The following is a 19,975-nucleotide window of genomic DNA, read 5'->3' as shown; positions in this document are numbered from 1 at the left end:
CATGCGCAGAAAGGGTCCTGCGCACACGCAGATTTCCGATAATCGGGAATCTGCATTCTGCTGAATCATGGCAAGAGAGCTGTAAGCCCCCCAGTGTAACAAGAGGTAAAAGTGAAAAGCATTTTCTTTACCATTTACATATTTCCACGTACGTACACTTTTGGGTGAGTTAAACCAATAGCTTCAACCATGTCTGATATTAGGAAGCAAAGTGATATTTAGCTCTTCATGCGTAAGAGGACGATGGTTTTTTTTTATTTCTAATCCTCTTTAAACCATATTTGTTACCTACAGAAACTGGAGCAGCCATTTTGTGCTTTGAAACAATATTTATGGAAATGCAGCCTTTTCATTCGCTAGAAACTAGGGACATTACTGAAAGACATAGCTAGTGCAAAAGCAATGTAAGTACATGATTTGTGTAGCTAACCAAATGTAGCTTGGAGCTCTACAACCTTTACTGTAAAACTAGTAAAAGGGACCCAAAATATGTTGGGTCACCACGGTCCACCCGCCGCCCCTTACCCGGTTCCCAGTGCCCGCAGTATGGTCCTCCTCCGTCCTCTAAGATCTGTCCCATCGCTGCAGTGAGACCTGCAGCGTGACCTGGCTCCCACTGCGCATTTCGGAGACAGAACAGGCTTAGCGGATTATTATACATATATAAGTTTTATGAAGTTAGTTATTATCTAATGTTTGCATTTTAAATGGTTAATTAAATAATAATAATTTGGGTGGAAATCTTTAATTACCAAGAACAGTCATGTTTTGGAGATATGTGTTTGGAAATTCTCTTAAACAACAATGGGCCTGATTCAGACCCACTCGCGAGTGCATAGCGCTCGCAAGCGAGTCGATGGTAGGCCAGTGCGCACGCGCAAGCCCCATAGCGAGTGAGAAATCACTCGCTCGGGGCTTGCAACAAAACGTGGCGGCTGTCGATGTTGATTGAAAAGCTCGCCCCGTTTTGTAGGCGGGGAGGGGGGGTGGCAGAAGAAACGGAGGCGTTCCTGAAGGAATGCCTGCCGTTTGTAGGTGGCCCCAATGACATCACTTGTGATGTCAGTAGTGGACTTCCTGCTCTATGAGACCCTACCACAGGGTCTCCTCGCAAGCCCGATGGCCGTGATAACAGCTTTGCGAGCGGACAGGAAACAAAAATACTAAATTCTTCCCCGCCCTGATTCAGAGCGTGCGCTCGCAAATAGCGAGCGCCTCTGAATCAGGCCCAATATCCCTAGTTTTCCTTATTGTCCAACAACTAAACATTAATTCCATGGTTCTGTTTGCAGTTTACAATATAAGGTAAAGCTATATTTTATTCAAATTATATTATAATCATGTCCAATGATCATTATGTTGTGTTCATGTTGTGCCCATGTCTGTATAGCGTGTAATAGAAATGTATTGTCACAACACTACAAGGATTGACACTCGGGTCGGGACCCCTTGGGCTGGCTGGGCGTACTGGTAGGTTAGTGAAACAAGAAGACTTGGTGATGCTGTTTCTCAGGCAGACCAGTAGGAGGAGAGGGAGGTGCTCTTCTGCAGGACTGTGGACTGTACCGCTGGAATGCAGCTTGGATGAATGGTATAAGCCAGCAGCAGCAGCTACCTTCTGGGCTGAGGGGGGCTGCCACTGCCCCATGACAGGAGGAGACAGTCCTGACCGGGAGGGGCCCGGCGCCTGCGCAATGACTCTGGCAGGTGCCTAACCCGGCACAAGCCCACATGCACCGGTGCGCCGCACAGGCGGAAAACACAGGCTTCTAGGAACTACATCAGCTGCAGACACTAGGTAGGGCTGCCCAAAATGCAGGGGTGGCTGCCTACTGGAAGCATGCTCTGTATCAGCTTTGTATCAGCTTTCCAGCATGAATTACCTAAAGTGTATGTATGTTTTTTGTCTCCCTGGCCTTCGTTCAAAATTCCTCGATCCCTTGGCTTCCTGGCTCTTAATCTTCAAATTGGCTCTCAAGACCCATTTCTTCCTCAATTCTTTCCAGCGCTCATCCTAACCCCCTACTCTATGCTCCTTCCTCACTATCTTGCCCACCTGTGTCACCCCTGTTTGTCTGACCCTCCCCTCAGAATGTAAGCTCTCGCGAGCAGGGCCCTCTTCCCTCACGCGCTTCTTCTTGCCTTACTTTTACTTTCATTTACAATGGCACCTAAAACTTGGTTACTGACATCCTGCTGCTTATTTAGGTGTTATGCAGCATTGTTTATAAATCATGAACTTGTCCTGCATTGTCTGAACCGTTAATAACTGTTGTCTTGTGTGCTCATTTGTTTCTGTACTTTGTAAGGCGCTGCGGAACCCTTGTGGCGCCATATAAAGGATAATAATAATAATAATAATAATAATAATATGTACTAGAGTGGAGTGACAGGATGCTCATATGAAGGCACTTGAGGCAAGTGTCACTGATGCAGGTTATCAGAATATCCAGTGTAGGAACACTGATGCAGGTTATCAGAATATCCAGTGTAGGAACACTGATGCAGGTTAGCAGAATATCCAGTGTAGGAACACTGATGCAGGTTAGCAGAATATCCAGTGTAGGAACATTGATGAGCAGAATGCAAAGCAGGTGTCAGTCACACTTCTCTGCGCTGACAAGATTCCTGACTCTCGCTATCAGAGTTCCTTACTGGGGTTCCAGTTCCAAGTCTTGTGTCAGAGCGGTACCAGGGTTTTAGCTTCCTCAAGTTCTACTCCTTGCCTGAGTTCCGCTATGCTGGTAATATATTGTTCTGAGTTCCAGAGGTCACCTTTGTCCCTGGAATGTGTCCCTGGTCTTGCTGGCCTTCGCAGGTCACTAGGCTAGGGGCCACCGAGAGAATCTGTTCTGTTCACTCTGGTTCCGGTTCTGTATCCATGCATATCACCAGTCTGTGGTTCCTACATAGTCACTAGTGTGCTTATTCTCCTGTGTAGACTCATGAGTCAGAGTATCATCAAGCCTCCACATTTCCTATGCACTTCAGTTATACCCAAGGATCCTTGGCCTTATCTAAAGAATACTAAAACTGTGACAGCAGGACCCTGGAGCCTCTGTGAGAGTAGTTGTGCACAGGGCCACGGGGTCTGGGTACTGGAGGGGTTATGACTAAAAAGGGAGGTGTGGTCACATCTCCTCTGGTAAAAAAAAGCATGGGAAAATACTATGCGCAGCACCAGGAAGCTGAATCATGCACTGCAAAAGGGGGACATTTGTTACTGGCCCCTTCCGAGACCCTCTAAGCTAACATAATTTCATTACTTTTAAATAGTCTTTCAACCAAAACCTCTCTTTCCTATGACTTCACTGATAAAGTGTTTATGTGCTAATAAGTTTTTCACAGTGCTATTTTTCAGCAGGAACTCAGGGCCTGATTCAGAGGCGCTCACTATTTGCGAGCGCACGCTCTGAATCAGGGCGGGGAGGATTTTTTTTTCCTGTCCGCTCGCAAAGCTGTGGGTGCCCACCCACAGCTAGTGCGAGCGAGCGGGCAGGAGATGGTCGCGATTATCGCGACCATCGGGCTTGCGAGGAGACCCTGTGGTAGGGTCTCAGGTCTCACAAGCCCGAGTGGCCTTCCTGCTCTAACAGAGCAGGAAGTCCACTACTGACATCACTCATGATGTCAGTAGGGCTGCCTCCAAACGGCAGGCGTTCGTTCGGGAACACCTCCGTTTGTTCAGCCACGCCCCCTCCCCGCCTACAAAACGGGGCGAGCTGTCGATCAATATCGACAGCCGCCCCGTTTTGTTGCGAGCCCCGGAGCGAGTGATTTCTCACTCGCTACAGGGCTTGCGCGTGCGCACTGGCCCACCATCAACCCGCTTGCAAGTGCTATGCACTCACAAGCGGGTCTGAATCAGGCCCTCAGTTCCTGAACCTCTTTTCTACATTATATATATAGTTCCTGAAGCTTTTTTTCCAGAAACATAGCCCTGCTTTTACTACTCTTTCATGGCCCATTCTGGTAACACACACTTTTTATAAATAATTCTATAACTAGAATATCTCTCTTCTGAAGCAAAACATAATAACATTCATTAGACAAGTTATGGTTTTACATCCATATGCCAGGGAAACATGACTGTATTAAATTAATTCCTTGGGAAGACACATTTAGTGCATGGGCTGCCAAATACAAACACTGCAGGTTTTGCTGCTCTCTAGGTGCTATATAAGCTGCTTATTAACCCCAGCGGTGATTACATCATGGTTTTGTATACAGTAAAGGTGCCCACAAAGCAGCCGATCCGACGGATTGGTACGATTTGGTTGCTCTATTGTACCGTGTGTTCGGCATGATATCGGACAGAGGGGCTGATTCAGACCCGCTCGCGAGCGCAGGACGCTCGCAAACGGGTCCATGGTGCCGAATTGCGCATGCGCACGACGGAGAGAGCTCCGTCGTGCGCATGCGCGAGACCCGAATAACGACGGCCAAGCCGTCGTTATGGGTCTCGCACCAAAGGGGGCGTGCTGTCGATGGTGAGTGACAGCACGCCCCCTTTGGTGGGCATGCCGGGGGCGTGGCTGCCAGACGGAGGCGTTCCCATGGGAACGCCTACCGTCTGAGTCTGGCCCCACTGACATCAGTAATGATGTCAGTGGGAGTGATTTTGGCTCTGATAGAGCCAAAATCACTCCAGGGCTTGCGGTCACCGAGACCCTACCGCAGGGTCTCGTCGCAAGCCCGATGTGCCGCGACCATCATCATGGACGCTCGCTATAGCTGTGGGTGGTAACCCACAGCTATGCGAGCGTCCATGAGGCCGCTCCAAGTTGAGGGAGGAGGGCCCTGATTCAGAGCGAGCGCTCTGGTCAGAGCGTTCGGCTCTGAATCAGGCCCAGAGAGCGCTCCCGTGGGGTGGTACATCGCACCTCCAGATCTTACTGCAGGTTCAGTCGGTCAGTGGATGCGATGTGCGGTCCCTTACAGCGCTATGCGGGTGGGGGAGGGAGGTGCCGGCATATCGGGAGGTCGGCCACCCGATCGCACCGTGTGTGGGGAACGCCCGATAGGTCGGACGTCGTATCCCCCGGCGCGTCACACCGTGCATATCGCACCTTGTATGGCCAGCTTAACTGTTCCTTATCAATATTGAGGGATCAGGTTTATGATGAAAACTATTAATTAATCTGATCCCAAAGCACCTATTAAGGCATTTTCCTGGACTTGTTTTGTAACTAACAAACAATTGCTTGTTGTGTGTTTTAATAAAATGTATTCATTATTTTTTTACAGTAGTTAACACCAGCATGCCTTGTTTTTATTGTACTTGCTAGGTTTGTATACAATGTAAAATAATTGTATTATGATCATGGCTAATGGACAGGTCATGTCAGGTAGGTGGTGGTGTATATCTGTATAGAGTGTAATAGAATAGTCTTATGATCATATTAGGTGGTCAGTTAATGTTGCGTAGCCGTAGTTTCCCATGTCTGTCTACAGTGTGAAATAAAATAGTATTATTGTCACGTACAGCGGTCAAATCATGCTAAGTCTATGCCTGTATTCAGTGTAACAGACTAGTAGTATGATCACGTCCAGTTGTCAAGACATGATGCATAGATGTAGTGTCCTATGTCTGTAAATATTGTAATTCAGTTGTATTATTAGAATCACATTCAAGTCATGTTGTAGAGTGCAATGTCCCAAGTATGTATACCATGTAATGCAATTGTATTATGAATATGTAAAGTGGTCAGGTCATGTTAGATAGATTTAGTGCCTAATATCTGTATGGAGTGTATTGTGTTCTTATCACATCCAGTGGGCCATTATTGCAGTGTTGGTGACATGTCCTGCATATTGTGTTATACATACAGCACTAACAGAATCATCTCTACAACAGAAGAAAAAAAAATACACATATATTGTTAAAACTCAATAATAATATCTAATTGTGGCAAAAACTTTGGGCCGGATTCATTATAGGATCGCAACTGCAAATGGAATAGCGATTACACAAGCAGTTCAACTGCCATAGTATACTAATCCACTGCGATCGCTATGCCGCCGCATCACTACATAAGGACACTCACATTACCTTACACGCATCCGTAATGTTTAGCAAGACTGCGAAATCATCGGTGACATCAAGTACAATCGCAGCCTCACGCACCCTTGCACAAGGTCTGACCTTACTCAGAAATTGCTAACATCATCGCACACTATGAGGCCTCAGGCTCCGTATGGCATCGCAGTGGCTAATTTATGCACGCCACTGCAATGGCGTTCAAACGCACCGGCACACCTGCGTTTCGCCGACCCCCCTCCATCACCACCCCCAAACGGCACTTCCTGTCAATCACTGCGATGGGTCTGCGTAGTCACCGCGTTGCATATGCATGTGCAGCGCGGAACAACCAGACGATTGTGTGCATATTAGCAACTGCGATCCTTGCTGAATCAGCCTCTGTGATTCCAGAAAAAGGTATTAACCAAAAGGGAAAAGTACTCCTGTCACATCAAGGCAACATGCAATTTAATAAACAAAGATCCAACATAGGATTATTTTTTCATTGTAATTGTGGACATGTAAAAAGAAGTGGTAGAGACAAATTAAGTGATTTTTCAAGGGTAAAAGTGTGAAAGGAAATGAGATACTTTTCATGGGATACAGGAGTCAGAACTGGAGCTCAGCATATATACTAAGATACAGATAAAAATATATAGACAGAAAGAAAATAGATAAGAGACCGATATCATAAGAAGGGAAATATTTGGCTATATATCAGACTGACAGATATATATATACAGTCAGGTGCATAAATATTGGGACATTGACAGAATTTTCATATTTTGGCCTCTATTCACCACCACAATGGCTTTGAAATGAAACAAACAAGATGTGCTTTAACTGCAGACTTTCAGATTTCATTTGAGGGTAATTACATCCAAATCAGATGTACGGTGTAGGAATTACAACAGTTTCTATATGTGCCTCCCACTTTTTAAGGGGCCAAAAGTAATGGGACAAACTAAACAATCCTAAATCTAACTTTCACTTTTTAATTCTTTGTTGCAAAACCTTTGCAGGCAATTACAGCCTGAAGTCTGGAACGCATAGACATCACCAGAGGCTGGGTTTCATCCCTGGTGATGCTCTGCCAGGGCTCTACTGCAAATGTCTTCAGTTCCTGCTTGTTCTTGGGGCATTTTCCCTTCAGTTTTGTCTTCATCAAGTGAAATGCATGCTCAATCAGATTCAGGTCAGGGGATTGACTTGGCCATTGCATAACATTCTACTTTTTAGCCTTAAAAAACTCTTTGGTTGCTTTTGCAGTATGCTTCGGGTCATTGTCCATCTGCACTGTGAAGCGCCGTCCAATGACTTCTGAAGCATTTGACTGAATATGAGCATATAATATTGCCCGAAACACTTCAGAATTCATTCTGCTGCTTTTGTCAGCAGTCACATCATCAATAAATACAAGGGGACCAGTTCCATTGGCAGCCATACATGCCCACGCCATGACACTACCACCACCATGCTTCACTGATGAAGTGGTATGTTTTGGATCATGAGCAGTTCCTTTCCTTCTCCATACTCTTCTCTTCCCATCACTCTGGTACAAGTTGATCTTTGTCTCATCTGTCCATAGGATGTTGTTCCAGAACTGTAATGGCTTTTTTAGATGGTCTTCCTGTTTTTAAGGCTCATCAATGGTTTACATCTTGTGGTGAACCCTCTATATTCAATCTTGTGAAGTCTTCTCTTGATTGTTGACTTTGACACATATACACCTACCTCCTGGAGAGTGTTCTTGATTTGGCCAACTGTTGTGAAGGGGTTTTTCTTCACCAGGGAAATAATTCTTCTGTCATCCACCACAGTTGTTTTCCGTGGTCTCCCGGGTCTTTAGGTGTTGCTGAGCTCTCCGGCGCGTTCTTTCTTTTTAAGAATGTTCCAAACAGTTGATTTGGTCACACCTAATGTTTTTGCTATCTCTCTGATGGGTTTGTTTTGATTTTTCAGCCTAATGATGGCTTGCTTCACTGATAGTGACAGCTCTTTGGATCTCATATTGAGAGTCGACAGCAACTGATTCCAAATGCAAAGAACACCTAGAATCAACTCCAGACCTTATACTTGCTTAATTGATAATGAAATAACGAGGGAATAGCCCACACCTGTCCATGAAATAGCTTTTGAGTTGATAGTCCCATTACTTTTGGCCCCTTAAAAAGTGGGAGGCACATATAGAAACCGTTGTAATTCCTACACCGTTCACCTGATTTGGATATAATTACCCTCAAATTAAAACTGAAAGTCTGCAGTTAAAGCACATCTTGTTTGTTTCATTTCAAAGCCATTGTGGTGGTGAATAGAGGCCAAAATATGAAAATTCTGTCAATGTCCCAATATTTATGCACCTGACTGTATATATATATATATATATATATATATATATATATATATAAATACACTCTAAATGTCGATATGTGGGAGGTGGGTTATGACACACACACACACACATATATATATATATATCTATCCCATTTGTCTTCTCTACATAATTATGCTCCTTTCTCACGTATGTATACCTTGCCAGTTTTAGCCACATGTACGGTGTACAGATAGATAGATAGATAGATAGATAGATAGATAGATAGATAGATAGATAGATAGATAGATAGATAGATAGATAGATAGATAGATAGATAGATCCCCAAGATACTGTTAGAAATACAGTGGCATGAAATGAGATAGTCATATGAGAGGTAGATGATATATGGTTAGAGGTGCAATAGATGGTGATATATATTTATAGGGTAACATGGTTGCATATTATTGAAGCTAGATATGAAAATGTCTTTCACTAGCAATTACCCCCACCAACACACTCCATATCCTGCAAGATGTAATTTAAACCTTCCAAACAATTTCGCAGACCTCTGTTCAGATTAATTTGTGCTATATTGCAGTTTGCAATCTGCTGTTATTATCAATGATTTACAATTAGCATTAAAGGTCTGTAATACCACTGATGTCTCTATCACTTTGCAGATTAAATGCAGCTCATGGAGATGATATTATATTTTGGACCAGACAAGCCCTGTTGTGTAAGAGATTGTCGTCTCTGGAGGTCGATCTCTCAGCTTTGTATCCTGCTCTCAGATCCTGCTCTGCAATGAATAATTAACCGCACTGCCTTCTAATGCAGGGCTTGCATTGAAGATGAGTATGAAGAACAGCTTGTCCTTCCTTCCATCTTGTCCAATGGCAAAGCATCCATCACATTACTAGGAAAACTTAACCTCTTCCCACCACAAAGAATTGATATAGGTAACAATAGTTCTCTCAAAACTAGTTGACCAGTATTATACAAATAATAATAATGATGGACACAGGGCCTGATTCAGCAAGGATCACAACTGCGAGTACGCACGCAAACGGCTGATTTGTACGCACTGCGCATGTGTCGCAGTGCGCGAACGCTCCACTATCGGGACTGCGATCGCAGCGGCTACGCAGACCCTTCGCAGAGTGATTGACAGGAAGTGTCATTTGTGGGTGGTGACTGCGGGGGTAGTCTGCGAAACGTATTCGTCCCAGAGCATTCGGACGCCGTAGCAGGGGCGTGCATATATTAGCATATGCCGAATGCAGTCTGAGGACTCATAGTGTGTGTGGAAGTTAGCAATTTCTGAGTAAGAGGAGAGCTTGTGCAAGTGTGCGTGAGGCCGCAATGGTACGCGATTGTACCGATGGTTTTGCAGTCTTACTAAACATTATGGATGTGTGCTAAGTAAAGTGGGCGTCCTTATGTAGTGATGCGACAGGATAGCGATCGCAATGAATTAGCATACTATCGCAGTTGAACTGCGTGTGTAATCACAACTGCATACGCAGTTACGATCCCTAGTGAATCAGGCCCACAGCCTGGTACTGCAACTGCTACTACTAATCCGGCATCACAAAACGTGTGAGGAAATACAGACTGGAGCTGTGTTCTCAGGGCCTGATTCAGATTTGGGAATAGAGTAAGAAAGAGCAAGTAGCTGTGGGCCTAATTCAGTAAGGAACGTAATTCTGCGTATACGCACGCACCGCAGTTGCTAATATCAGCGATGTTATTTAAATATGTGCATTCACATTGCGTACACAGCCTGACATAAGGACGCCCACTTCCCCTTACTCACATCCATATTCTAGGGCAACACAGCGAAACAATTGGTACCATCGAGTAACATCGGACTCGTGCACAGTCCGATGTTACTCGATATACTGTAACTAGGGTAACATAGCGAAGCAATCGGTAACAACGAGTAACATCGGACCCAATCGCGCAGTTAAGGAAGCCCAGACCTCACTCAAGAATTGCTAACTTCTGCGCACGCTATGAGTACTCAGGCTGCATCTGGTAGCGCAGTGTTTAATTTATGCACGCCTCTGCAACAGCGTTACAACGCACTGGCACACCTGCGTTCACGTTACCACCCACAAACGGCACTTCCTGTCAATCACTCTGCCATGGGTCTGCATAGCCTATGTGTACGTAGTTCTGACTGCAGCGTCTGACTCACGCACGTGCGCTGCATGCGCTGTGCAAATTAATTGAACCAAGTGCGTGTGTATCCTTGCTGAATCCTTGCTGAGTACCTTGGTAAAACCATGCTGCACTGCAGGTGGGGCAGATGTAAATTGTGCAGAGAGATATAGATTTGGGAGGGGTGTGTCCAAATTCAATTCTAAATTGCAGTGTAAAAATAAAGCTGTTCAGCATTTGTGGGCTACATTTCATTTATCATTAAATATGTGCTACTTATTCCCATAAAAAACAGCAGTTTCCGTGGGGTAACCACAAATATTTAGTATCACCTCCATTTATGAAGGAGATACTGCATCAGACATCTCCGATACCTGCTGCGATTCCTCCATTCCCGACTGCAGCCGCAGCCGATGCTGTCAGATTTACCAACTTCCCTTATGTAAAGCTTTCCGTAGATTAGCCCCCGAGGCTAACGAAATCTGAAGATGGCATTAGCCTGTTGTAGCCTATGGGCTACACTTCGCATAATTAGCCGGCAGAGGGTTGCCCCGGAACCCTCCCCGGCAATGGCAGCGAGCATGTGCAGTCAGCGGGACTGTGAATGTGCAGTACTCTAGGCACATCGAAGGGACGGGCTAATTTCTGAGCCCCTGTCCCTCCGGTGCCAGATAATACATTACAGCGCTATGATCACACCTTGCAATTCGATCATTGGCAAAAATATCATGCACAGATCGCAATGCAAATGCAATCATTAATAAATGGGCCCGATAATCATTTATCATTATTTTATTGATTCCCCCATACCTTATTCTACTCTGTTGCTGTTGTCTTTTTGGCACTGTAGAAAGTATCAATCTATAGATCAGATTAAATTAACCCAGCGCACAGTGGGGCTTTCATGTCATAAGACGGGGGTGTGGCTGTCTGTTTTATTGCCCTGCCCATGAAAGACGCATGGATAAGCGGTCTCCTACAAAAGTGCATTCTTAGTATGATTTCAGAGAACAAAGCAATCAAATCTAGCATATGAGAGGAAAACGGAAGAGAACATTCAAAGTGGGAAATGAGAAATTGATGGGCTGTCATTAAAGGTTATGTTTTAACCATTTGGATGACCCTTTAATAAATAAAGGCAAACTGCTGTTGAAAAGGTAACATGTTCCTTGCATCACAGTGTTTTAATATGTTAAAAGGTGGAAGGTGGGTTATGGCACTTAATATTGGGAGACAATATTTTACTGTATTAACATCTTCTCCTCCTTGCGTCCACCCATATACCCTATTTAATATAAGCTATCATGAGCAGTGCCCTCTCCCCTTTGCTTGGGTATGGGATCCTGGTGGTCAGAATACCGACAGTGGCACCCCAATTGTCAGAAAACCGACAGAATTTTGTAGTATACTGACCGTTACCCTAACCCTCCCCCTAACCCACCTTTCCAGGATCCGATGTGTTGGGCCGTCACATTGGCTGAGTACACATAGCTCAGTATGTACCCAGCCTAACCCTAAACCTAACCTAATACTCACCGTCAGGATGTCAACGGTCGGGATTATGGAGCCGGGATTCAGACTGCTGTTAGGATTCCGGCGCTGTGATTCTGACCGCCAAGATGCTGACTACAACACCCCCTCTGTTTTTGTCAATTATGCAGTCTGCGTATTGTGAGTATGTATATATGTAATGCTGTGAACGGTCTGTCAGTCTGTACATATAATGCCTGTGTTTTTTCTTTCCACAATCTATAGCGCTACAGAACCCTTGAAATATTTTGAATAAATAAGTAAGAATAATAACAGGGCTATAGAAATGACATCCAGACAGTTTCCAGGATGTCAGCAATTGGGTAACTATTGTTCAAAAGAAAGACCACCATAGACAATGCTTACATCCTTCAATGACGCAAACAATACATAGTGGGGCTGCAGGCAGGATATGTTATTTTTTAAAAAGGAAATACATTATATATTAAAAATGAAGAATTTAAAGACAGTATTTCAGTATATTACTGATGAGAATATTTCTCACAAAGAAATGATTAAGTAGAACTGCTTGGGGTCAGAGTACCTTTCGGTGAATTAATATATTCAATGTATAATTTGTTAGAATAGACTATAAGAGATGAACATGAACAGCTTAGAGGAAAAAATGTACAGAGGTAATAAAAAAAACAATTAAATATATTAAAAAGTTCAGGCTGGCAGTAATTTTAAAAATAAGGTGATTTCCAGATCAATGGATTTTTTTTGTCTCTTTAAAGAAAAGGTGATAGAAACATCTGCATGGAACAGTTCTCCCTACAGTTGTGGTGGGAACTCCTACAGGAAAAGAATTCAGGAATTTCTGGGACAAACATTGCTACTGTAAAAACTTCAAACTGGCTGAGTGTATAGACCTGGAGGTTATTTTCTGACATCCAATCCTCATACCCCCTAAAAATCTCAAGTTTTCAAGATTTCTTTAACCATTTAACTGCCACAGTCGCATGTGATGCAACCGCAGCTACTTGGACTCTCACTGTCACAGTCGCATCCCATGAGACCATGTACTCCGTATTATGGAGCATACACACAGTCAGATGTGTCAGATGAACAATTGAACGATTTGACCAACGATTGAACGATTTTGCAAACGATTTGAACTAAGAACGATTTTGACTGCATTAAAATGACTGAAATTGTCCAAATCTGACTGCAAACACATCAGATGTCAGATATCGTTATCTGACCATCGGGAACGCGCATCGTTCAAATCGTTCAGACATGTCAGATATGTCAGATTTCCTTCAAATATGAATGATTGAACGATTTTTGAAATCGTTATCGTTCAGATCTGAAGAAAAATCTGACTGTGTGTATGCACAATTATTCTCCCGGATGTTACTGAGGAAATCCATTCTACATGTGTATAGAATGGATTTCCTCCTGCTGCCCTGGATCCTCAGCAGTGAAGTAACGGACCCTTAATGAAGACCTGACGCCACATAATGCCATGCAAAGGTCACTCTAAGACGCGTGCGCAGCTACCGATAGTGCGAGTATGGGAACGTTAGTACCCCGGGTACTGTTAGGCTGATCACTGGATGTGCAGAGATCAGTTGCATAAGGGGGGACTGATCCAACACACAGTCTGATGCGCTCTAACTATTGACTCTGGAGAGCGGGATGTACTGTTACAATGGGGGGATACGAACTGGCAAATAAATGTAGTTATCCACTTTAAAATGACAGCAGTGTGCAAGCAGGAGAAAGACACTCACAAGGTGCTCCCCTATATATAGGTGGTTGCACCAGCCCCTATTTTTGGTCAGGCTGTGAGAAGGACCAGAAGATCTATGGGAAAAACATTCCCAGTACTCCGGATAGGGAAATGAGAAGGTTAGTGAAATGTATAAAGCAGAGAGTTATACAGCTTTATCAAAAAGATCATATAGAACTTGGTGAGGGTTAGGGGAGGTAATTGTGAAGACGCCTACCTAGTGTATATGTCTGTCTGTTATTACCCAGTTTTGTTCAATGTTTCCAATTGTAAAGCGCAATGCATACCTCCCAACATGACCCTCTCCAGGAGGGACACAATGCTCTGGTCCTGGACTTCCCTGGTAAGAGCTGGGGCTGCAGCACAGTTCAAAAGTCAAATAGGGGAGGAGCCACACCAACTGTCATTTCACACACTGCCAAACATCACTGGCAGTTGGTGTGACTCCCCTATTTGAATTTTGGACTGTACTGCAGCCCCGCCTCTGGAGCCTCCACCAATCATATATTACCAGGGAAGTCCAGGACCAGAGCATTGTGTGCCTCCTGGAGAGGGTCATGTTGGGAGGTATGCGCAATGGAATATGGTGCGCTATATAAAAAACTATTAATAAATAAGTTGCAGAAGGTTTATTTATTTAGTTATTTATTTAGGTAGATGAATGATTTCTAGAGCTTGAGGTCTTACCTTCATTATACCAGGTGTTCTCAGTGATCCCTGTCCTCTTTCTCCTGAGTGGTCCCTGCTGCTCCTCCCCGAGTGAGGACTATCCTCTGCGCATCTTCCATTCACCACCAATTCCTCTCCAGTGCGCTCAGTCACCTCCAGGCCCCCGGAAATACAGCTTCCTCCATCTTGTATCCCCAAAAGTCCCACCACAGCAGCTGCTGCACTGGATGCAGAGTCTCGTCCATCCGCCATACTATAGCGCTCAGCACCTCAGCCTGGCATAGTAATGATCCTGAGGAAATGAGCCACTGCTTCTGTAACCAGAGTTCTCAGGCAGCTGACACTTCCCACACCAAGCAATAGACAGGGATCCTCACGATGCCCTTCAGTCTGCCTGCAGTCTTCTATATCCTCCTGAGCATGCCATGAGTGGTGCCCAGTCACTCAGAGGTCTGTGTATGCCACTGATCTCTCACATACCCTGAGCTGTACTATAGGACCACTGTGCTAAATGTGATCTGGTATCACCTGTCATTGGGGAATCTATGCTGGTGGTTCAGATAATTAGCATGTCTATGCAGTAGGTTATTTTAATAGGTAGGGGGTCATTACTTTGGGGTCACAAAAATAGTGGGGGGTGCGCTTTAGGATAACCGAATTAAAGGGAAACCTTTGCTGTGGGGGTGACTGAATTAGTAAAGAATCTGTGCTGTCACCGGATTAGTGTTGGGACTGTGCTATTAATGGGGTTGCTACCTGCAGTCGGTCCCCGGTTTAGCAGTGAGACGTGCTGGCTGTGGGACATTTCCTCCTCTGCAGTGTATCTCACACGCCGCATGCTGTAGCTGCACTTCTACATGGCCCGCAGCGCTGATGTTAGGTGCTGACTGCTGCTGCTGCTGCTTCTCTGGGGGGTTGTCACCTCCTGGCCAAGGGCTGGTTGCATTGTGCAGCAGAGTGAGTGCCGCTACCCGGTGGGGTCCCTGTTGCAGGACGGCTCTCTCCTGATGGATGTTGGCGCTACAGGAAGGCTGCCGTGCTGGCCAGTGTCTCAGCTAGGTCCAGGGTGATGGGGAAGCAATGCTTTGTTACGGGATGTCAGGCATAGGACGGGATGTGCGCTGTGTGCGCTCGGATATTCCCAAGCAGTGAGTCTCTCCCCGGCATCCTCCCGTGTACACACCGCCGCCTCCACCCCCCCTCCCTCCTTCTCCCGTCTCCAGAGGCAGAGCTGCTGCTGCCGGAGCCCGGGGACTTCCTCACCCGCACGTGCTGTCTGCGCTGCGCCCGGGACCCGCACACACACAGTAACCCCTCTACTGCCAGGCTTCCTTTATCTACAAGCAAAGGCTATATGCAGTTATGGCACCGCCTGCTGCATTAACCCCATAAGCAGCAAATAGACTTGTCACAGCTTGGGTTGGGTGGCCTATGTATAAACGACGTACATATAATAGTATTGTCACTATATAAGTCTATATGAAACTATAGTCATTGGCTACATTTATTTATTACCAGTTATTTATATAGCACACACATATTCCGCAGCGCATGTGAACGCACGTCAACCTGGGATTTTGGTCGGTGTAAACGAATCAACCCGGGTCCGGTGACCCGGGGACCTGACCCGGCTGGATTGCAGGGTTGAGCACGGGTCATTCCCGTGCTACCCTGCAATGTAAACGGCGTGACCCAGGTGATGATGACCCGGGTCACGCCGCATGCCACCCGATTGGCTGGCTTCAGTTGCGCTTGGAGAGGACATAATCTCCTAGTGTCCACTGTCGGGCCGACCAGAACGGAACAATGCATCCCACCCGCCCTCCGTGCCTCCAAACCGCTTTGGAGTAAGGTAAGGGGGTTGTGGAGGGGGAGGGAGGGTAAGCGCTGCTCACCTGCGCCGGAGAGCCCGGTCAGTGCTGACCCGGCTCCGTTGTGAAAGACCACCGCTAATATGTGACAGCCTGGGTTATCCTATTTAGGTAGCCTGGAGTGGCATTCAGTTTTGTAAAATTTGCCACCTTATTGCAGTTTGGATTAGCACAGCTATAGCTAAGAAATGTGCACAGCCTACAAACTATCTCCTCTGCCTGTATTAGCCCATCCAGCCTAACACTACAAGTAATCATGTAATACTTTTATGTAATAGCTAGAGGTTAACATTCATTAACTAATAACCAGGAGACTATACTCAACCAGACTCATTTGACTAGCCACGTGATAAACAGAACCTAAGCAGAGTTGACTGATACATGTCTAATACCTACAAAATCTGATCAATGGGTTATCTCATACATACTGTAACAAGTCCATATATAAACTAACCACAATATGAACTCCTACATATGTAGGCCCCTACAAAGCCTCAAGACAGTTAACAAATTTATGACTATCCCCTACACAGTTTGAACATAAAGTTAATTTATACATAATCTAAGTGAGTCTCAAAATGAAATATTTAGTTAACACATGAGAAATATGTAATCTATATAAAGTAAACGCGTACATTGTTTCTATGTACACAGCAGAGGTTCCTATATATTTTGATCACAAAATTAATAGAAGGGGAAATCATTCATATAATGGGGCAGTGTTAAGGCACACATACACTAGCAGACCAAAAAACGACTGCACGATTACATTGTAATCGTGCAGTCATTTGACAGTGTGCAGTGCCTACACTGAACGAGCAGTCGTTCAGTGTAGGCACATCAATCATCCCCTTACATGCTGAACCTGATGTTATCGTCAGGTGGTTTGGCCGATGATTGATGTCGGAAACGACCAGCAGGAGCGCGCATCGATGGTCGTTTCCGACATTAATGTGGCTGATTATTGAACTATATTGTTATCGTTCAATCGCTCATAGAAATCGGCTAGTGGATGTGTGCCTTTAGACTCACTTATAGAAATATGTAAATATATCACATTACGAAGGGATATGATCAAAGTCCTAGAAACTGAAGCCTGAAACAGAGTTGAAATACATTCCCAAAAAGAAGCTAGCATGGAGAAAAAGCACATACTTGTCGATATACAGAGTTGTACGGATCTGAGGGCCTGATACAGCAGGGAACGCAGTTGCTTATACACATGCAATCGGACGATACTGTGATCGCAGAGGACACGCAGACCAATGGCAGAGTGATTGACAGGAAGTGCCGTTTGTGGGGGGTAGTCGGGCGAACGCAGGCTTGCCAGTGCGTTTGAACGGCGTTGCATGGGCATGTATAAATTAGCTACTGCAATACCAGAAGCCGCCTGAGGTCTCATAGCGTGCCCTGAAGTTAGCTATTCCTGAGTGAGGTCTGACCTTCCTTAACTGTGGGTATGGGTCCGATGTTACCGATTGTTTCGCTATGTTGGCAAAATATACTGATGTGAGTAAGGGGAAATGGGCACCCTTATGTTAGGCTGCGATAGCAATGTGAATGCAAACATTTAAATATCACTGCTGATATTAGCAACTTTGTTGCGTGCATGTAAGCAGAATAGCGATCCGCAGTGAATCAGGACCTGAGTGCATAGTATGTGGGTCTGGTTTGTCATGTTATTGTCATCAGCATGTACTTGCACCTGCCTTATACTAGATGCAAAAGATACACATCCAACCAGGTGTATGTTCATTATGAAAAGGTCTACATAGCCCACGTGTGTGGATACGCCTTGCTGAACTACATAACGCCCCGTCACACCTCAGCTTCTTCTGTTTGGTCAAACGTGTAAATACAAATGTGTACAACTATATGGCTCGCTGAGCATTCACCTGTGGCCCCTAGCTCCCTTCTGCTTTATACTATATCAGTTTTTTTCCTCTGCTTTATTCCCCGCCAGCATCATGCCCTATCTAGCGAAACTCAGCATTTCATACAAGCAGAGAAAAGGACTGAACTTGATTATAATTCCTGCTTACTTCATTTCCGCAAGGTTTGGGATTTTTAGGCCATCTCTTCACTCCTGTACATGAGTGGTCTACAGACCACGCACGTGCGGCGGCTGGTAATTTTTGCGATGTGTAGCCCATAGACTACAACAGCACTACTACTTTAGTCATGTGTTCCATATATGATTATTTATAAACTATTCCTTCTTGTTGGAGATACCTTGGGCCTGATGGTGAGTCACGCGCACAGTGGCTGTAATTACGGGAGCTGTGGAAGCCCGATATACTACATTATGCTAATCCAAGTATCCGATTAGCTAATGCGAGGGTCCGTGCGTCTGCAAGCAGAACCCCATGCCACTGATTGATTGTATTCCAGCCGCCGTAACTATCATCATTAGTATCTGCACTTACACCAGCCCCATCTGGTGTAAGAAATCCATCAGAAACAGGCTTCCCTTCCCCGTACACATGCCTCAGAATCGCACAGAGCTTTTAATACATGCACATGGCACTCCCACAAGTCAGGGCAGTTACGTGGAGTCACATTGTTGCCACCTAGGTCCCGCCCCAAAACGTCCAATTTCAAAGAAATACTAATCTGGCCAAGTTTCGTCTTGATGTGTCCTGCTACATCTTTGCCAATGCTACACGCATGCCGCGAGTTTGACGCCCGTGAATGGACGCCTGCGGCTTGTTTGCTCCCGTGATCCATAGGATTGCATGGTGTGAACGCTGCCGTGGTGCTGTATCATATGTGTGCACGGCAAGTCGCATGCTGTGATGAGTGCGCACGTTTGCCGCATCGGCAGCAATCTGTAGCAGGACACATCTGTAGGACGAACAAACACACAGATGGGTAAATGTGCATTGGCGCATGCACTGTATGTAAAAACGTAATGTACAGTATGCATTCGTGCTCAGAGATACATCCAGCTCAGAAACAGCCACCTGAATCAGCATTCTCATAGTTTAGAAACAAAATCTCTACCAAAACAAGCAAACCGTTAATGCAACGCCATAGAAATTTGTGTTACTTGGCTAATATTACATGAACTAATGACATTTGCAGGGCCGGTGCTAGGGTGTTTGGTGCTCCCACGTGACCTCCCTCTAATTTTTTATAAAGGGACAGCACACGCCAAAGGTCTCACAAGAAAGGGGCGTGACTACACAATAGTACACATTTGTATATGTTTTGATTTCTGATTTTATTTCCCAACTTTTAACAACTTTCTGCGTTGAATGTTATGTGTGAAAATTCAAATATTGCATATATTGTAAAAGTCGGGTTTTGTATAAAAGTTAGACAATTAAAAGGTCGACAATGTCTAGGTAGACACCAGATATTAGACAGGCAATAGATCAACAGGGACAAAAGGTCGACACACTAAAGGTCGACATGGAAGATGGCCGGCAGGGTCAAAGTGTCAACACAATAATGGTCGACGCATTTTTATTTATTTTTTTGAAACCCTAAACATCACCCTAACCCTCCCTCCTGGTACCTAACCCTAATCGTCCCTTCTACTGCCTAACCCTCCGGTAAGTGCCTAACCATAAAAGTCGGGGGATGGGGCTACCCCTAACCCTTCGGTAAGTGCTTAACCCTAACAAAAAAAACATATCGACCATTTACGCGTCGAACTTTCGCGCATT

The 19,975-nt window shown here is 45.1% G+C and overlaps 1 protein-coding gene across 1 annotated transcript in view; it reads right to left on the bottom strand.

Annotated features, from left to right (window-relative positions):
• Nucleotides 1-15,603, bottom strand: part of LOC148540635 (inactive phospholipase C-like protein 2) — a 162,628-nt gene extending 147,025 nt beyond the window's left edge. Inside the window, exon 1 of the mRNA XM_088442459.1 lies at nucleotides 14,452-15,603. Coding sequence (XP_088298585.1) covers nucleotides 14,452-14,685 — 234 coding nt within the window. The 5' untranslated portion in view covers nucleotides 14,686-15,603. The remainder of the gene's footprint in view (nucleotides 1-14,451) is intronic.
• Nucleotides 15,604-19,975: the final 4,372 nt, after the last annotated feature.

Source organism: Taudactylus pleione, unplaced genomic scaffold, assembly GCF_031769625.1.
Source record: "Taudactylus pleione unplaced genomic scaffold, aTauple2 ptg000018l, whole genome shotgun sequence".
Taxonomy (NCBI): Eukaryota; Metazoa; Chordata; class Amphibia; order Anura; family Myobatrachidae; genus Taudactylus; species Taudactylus pleione.
Note: the sequence above shows the minus strand (reverse complement) of the source record. Positions and strands in the feature narration are given on the sequence as shown.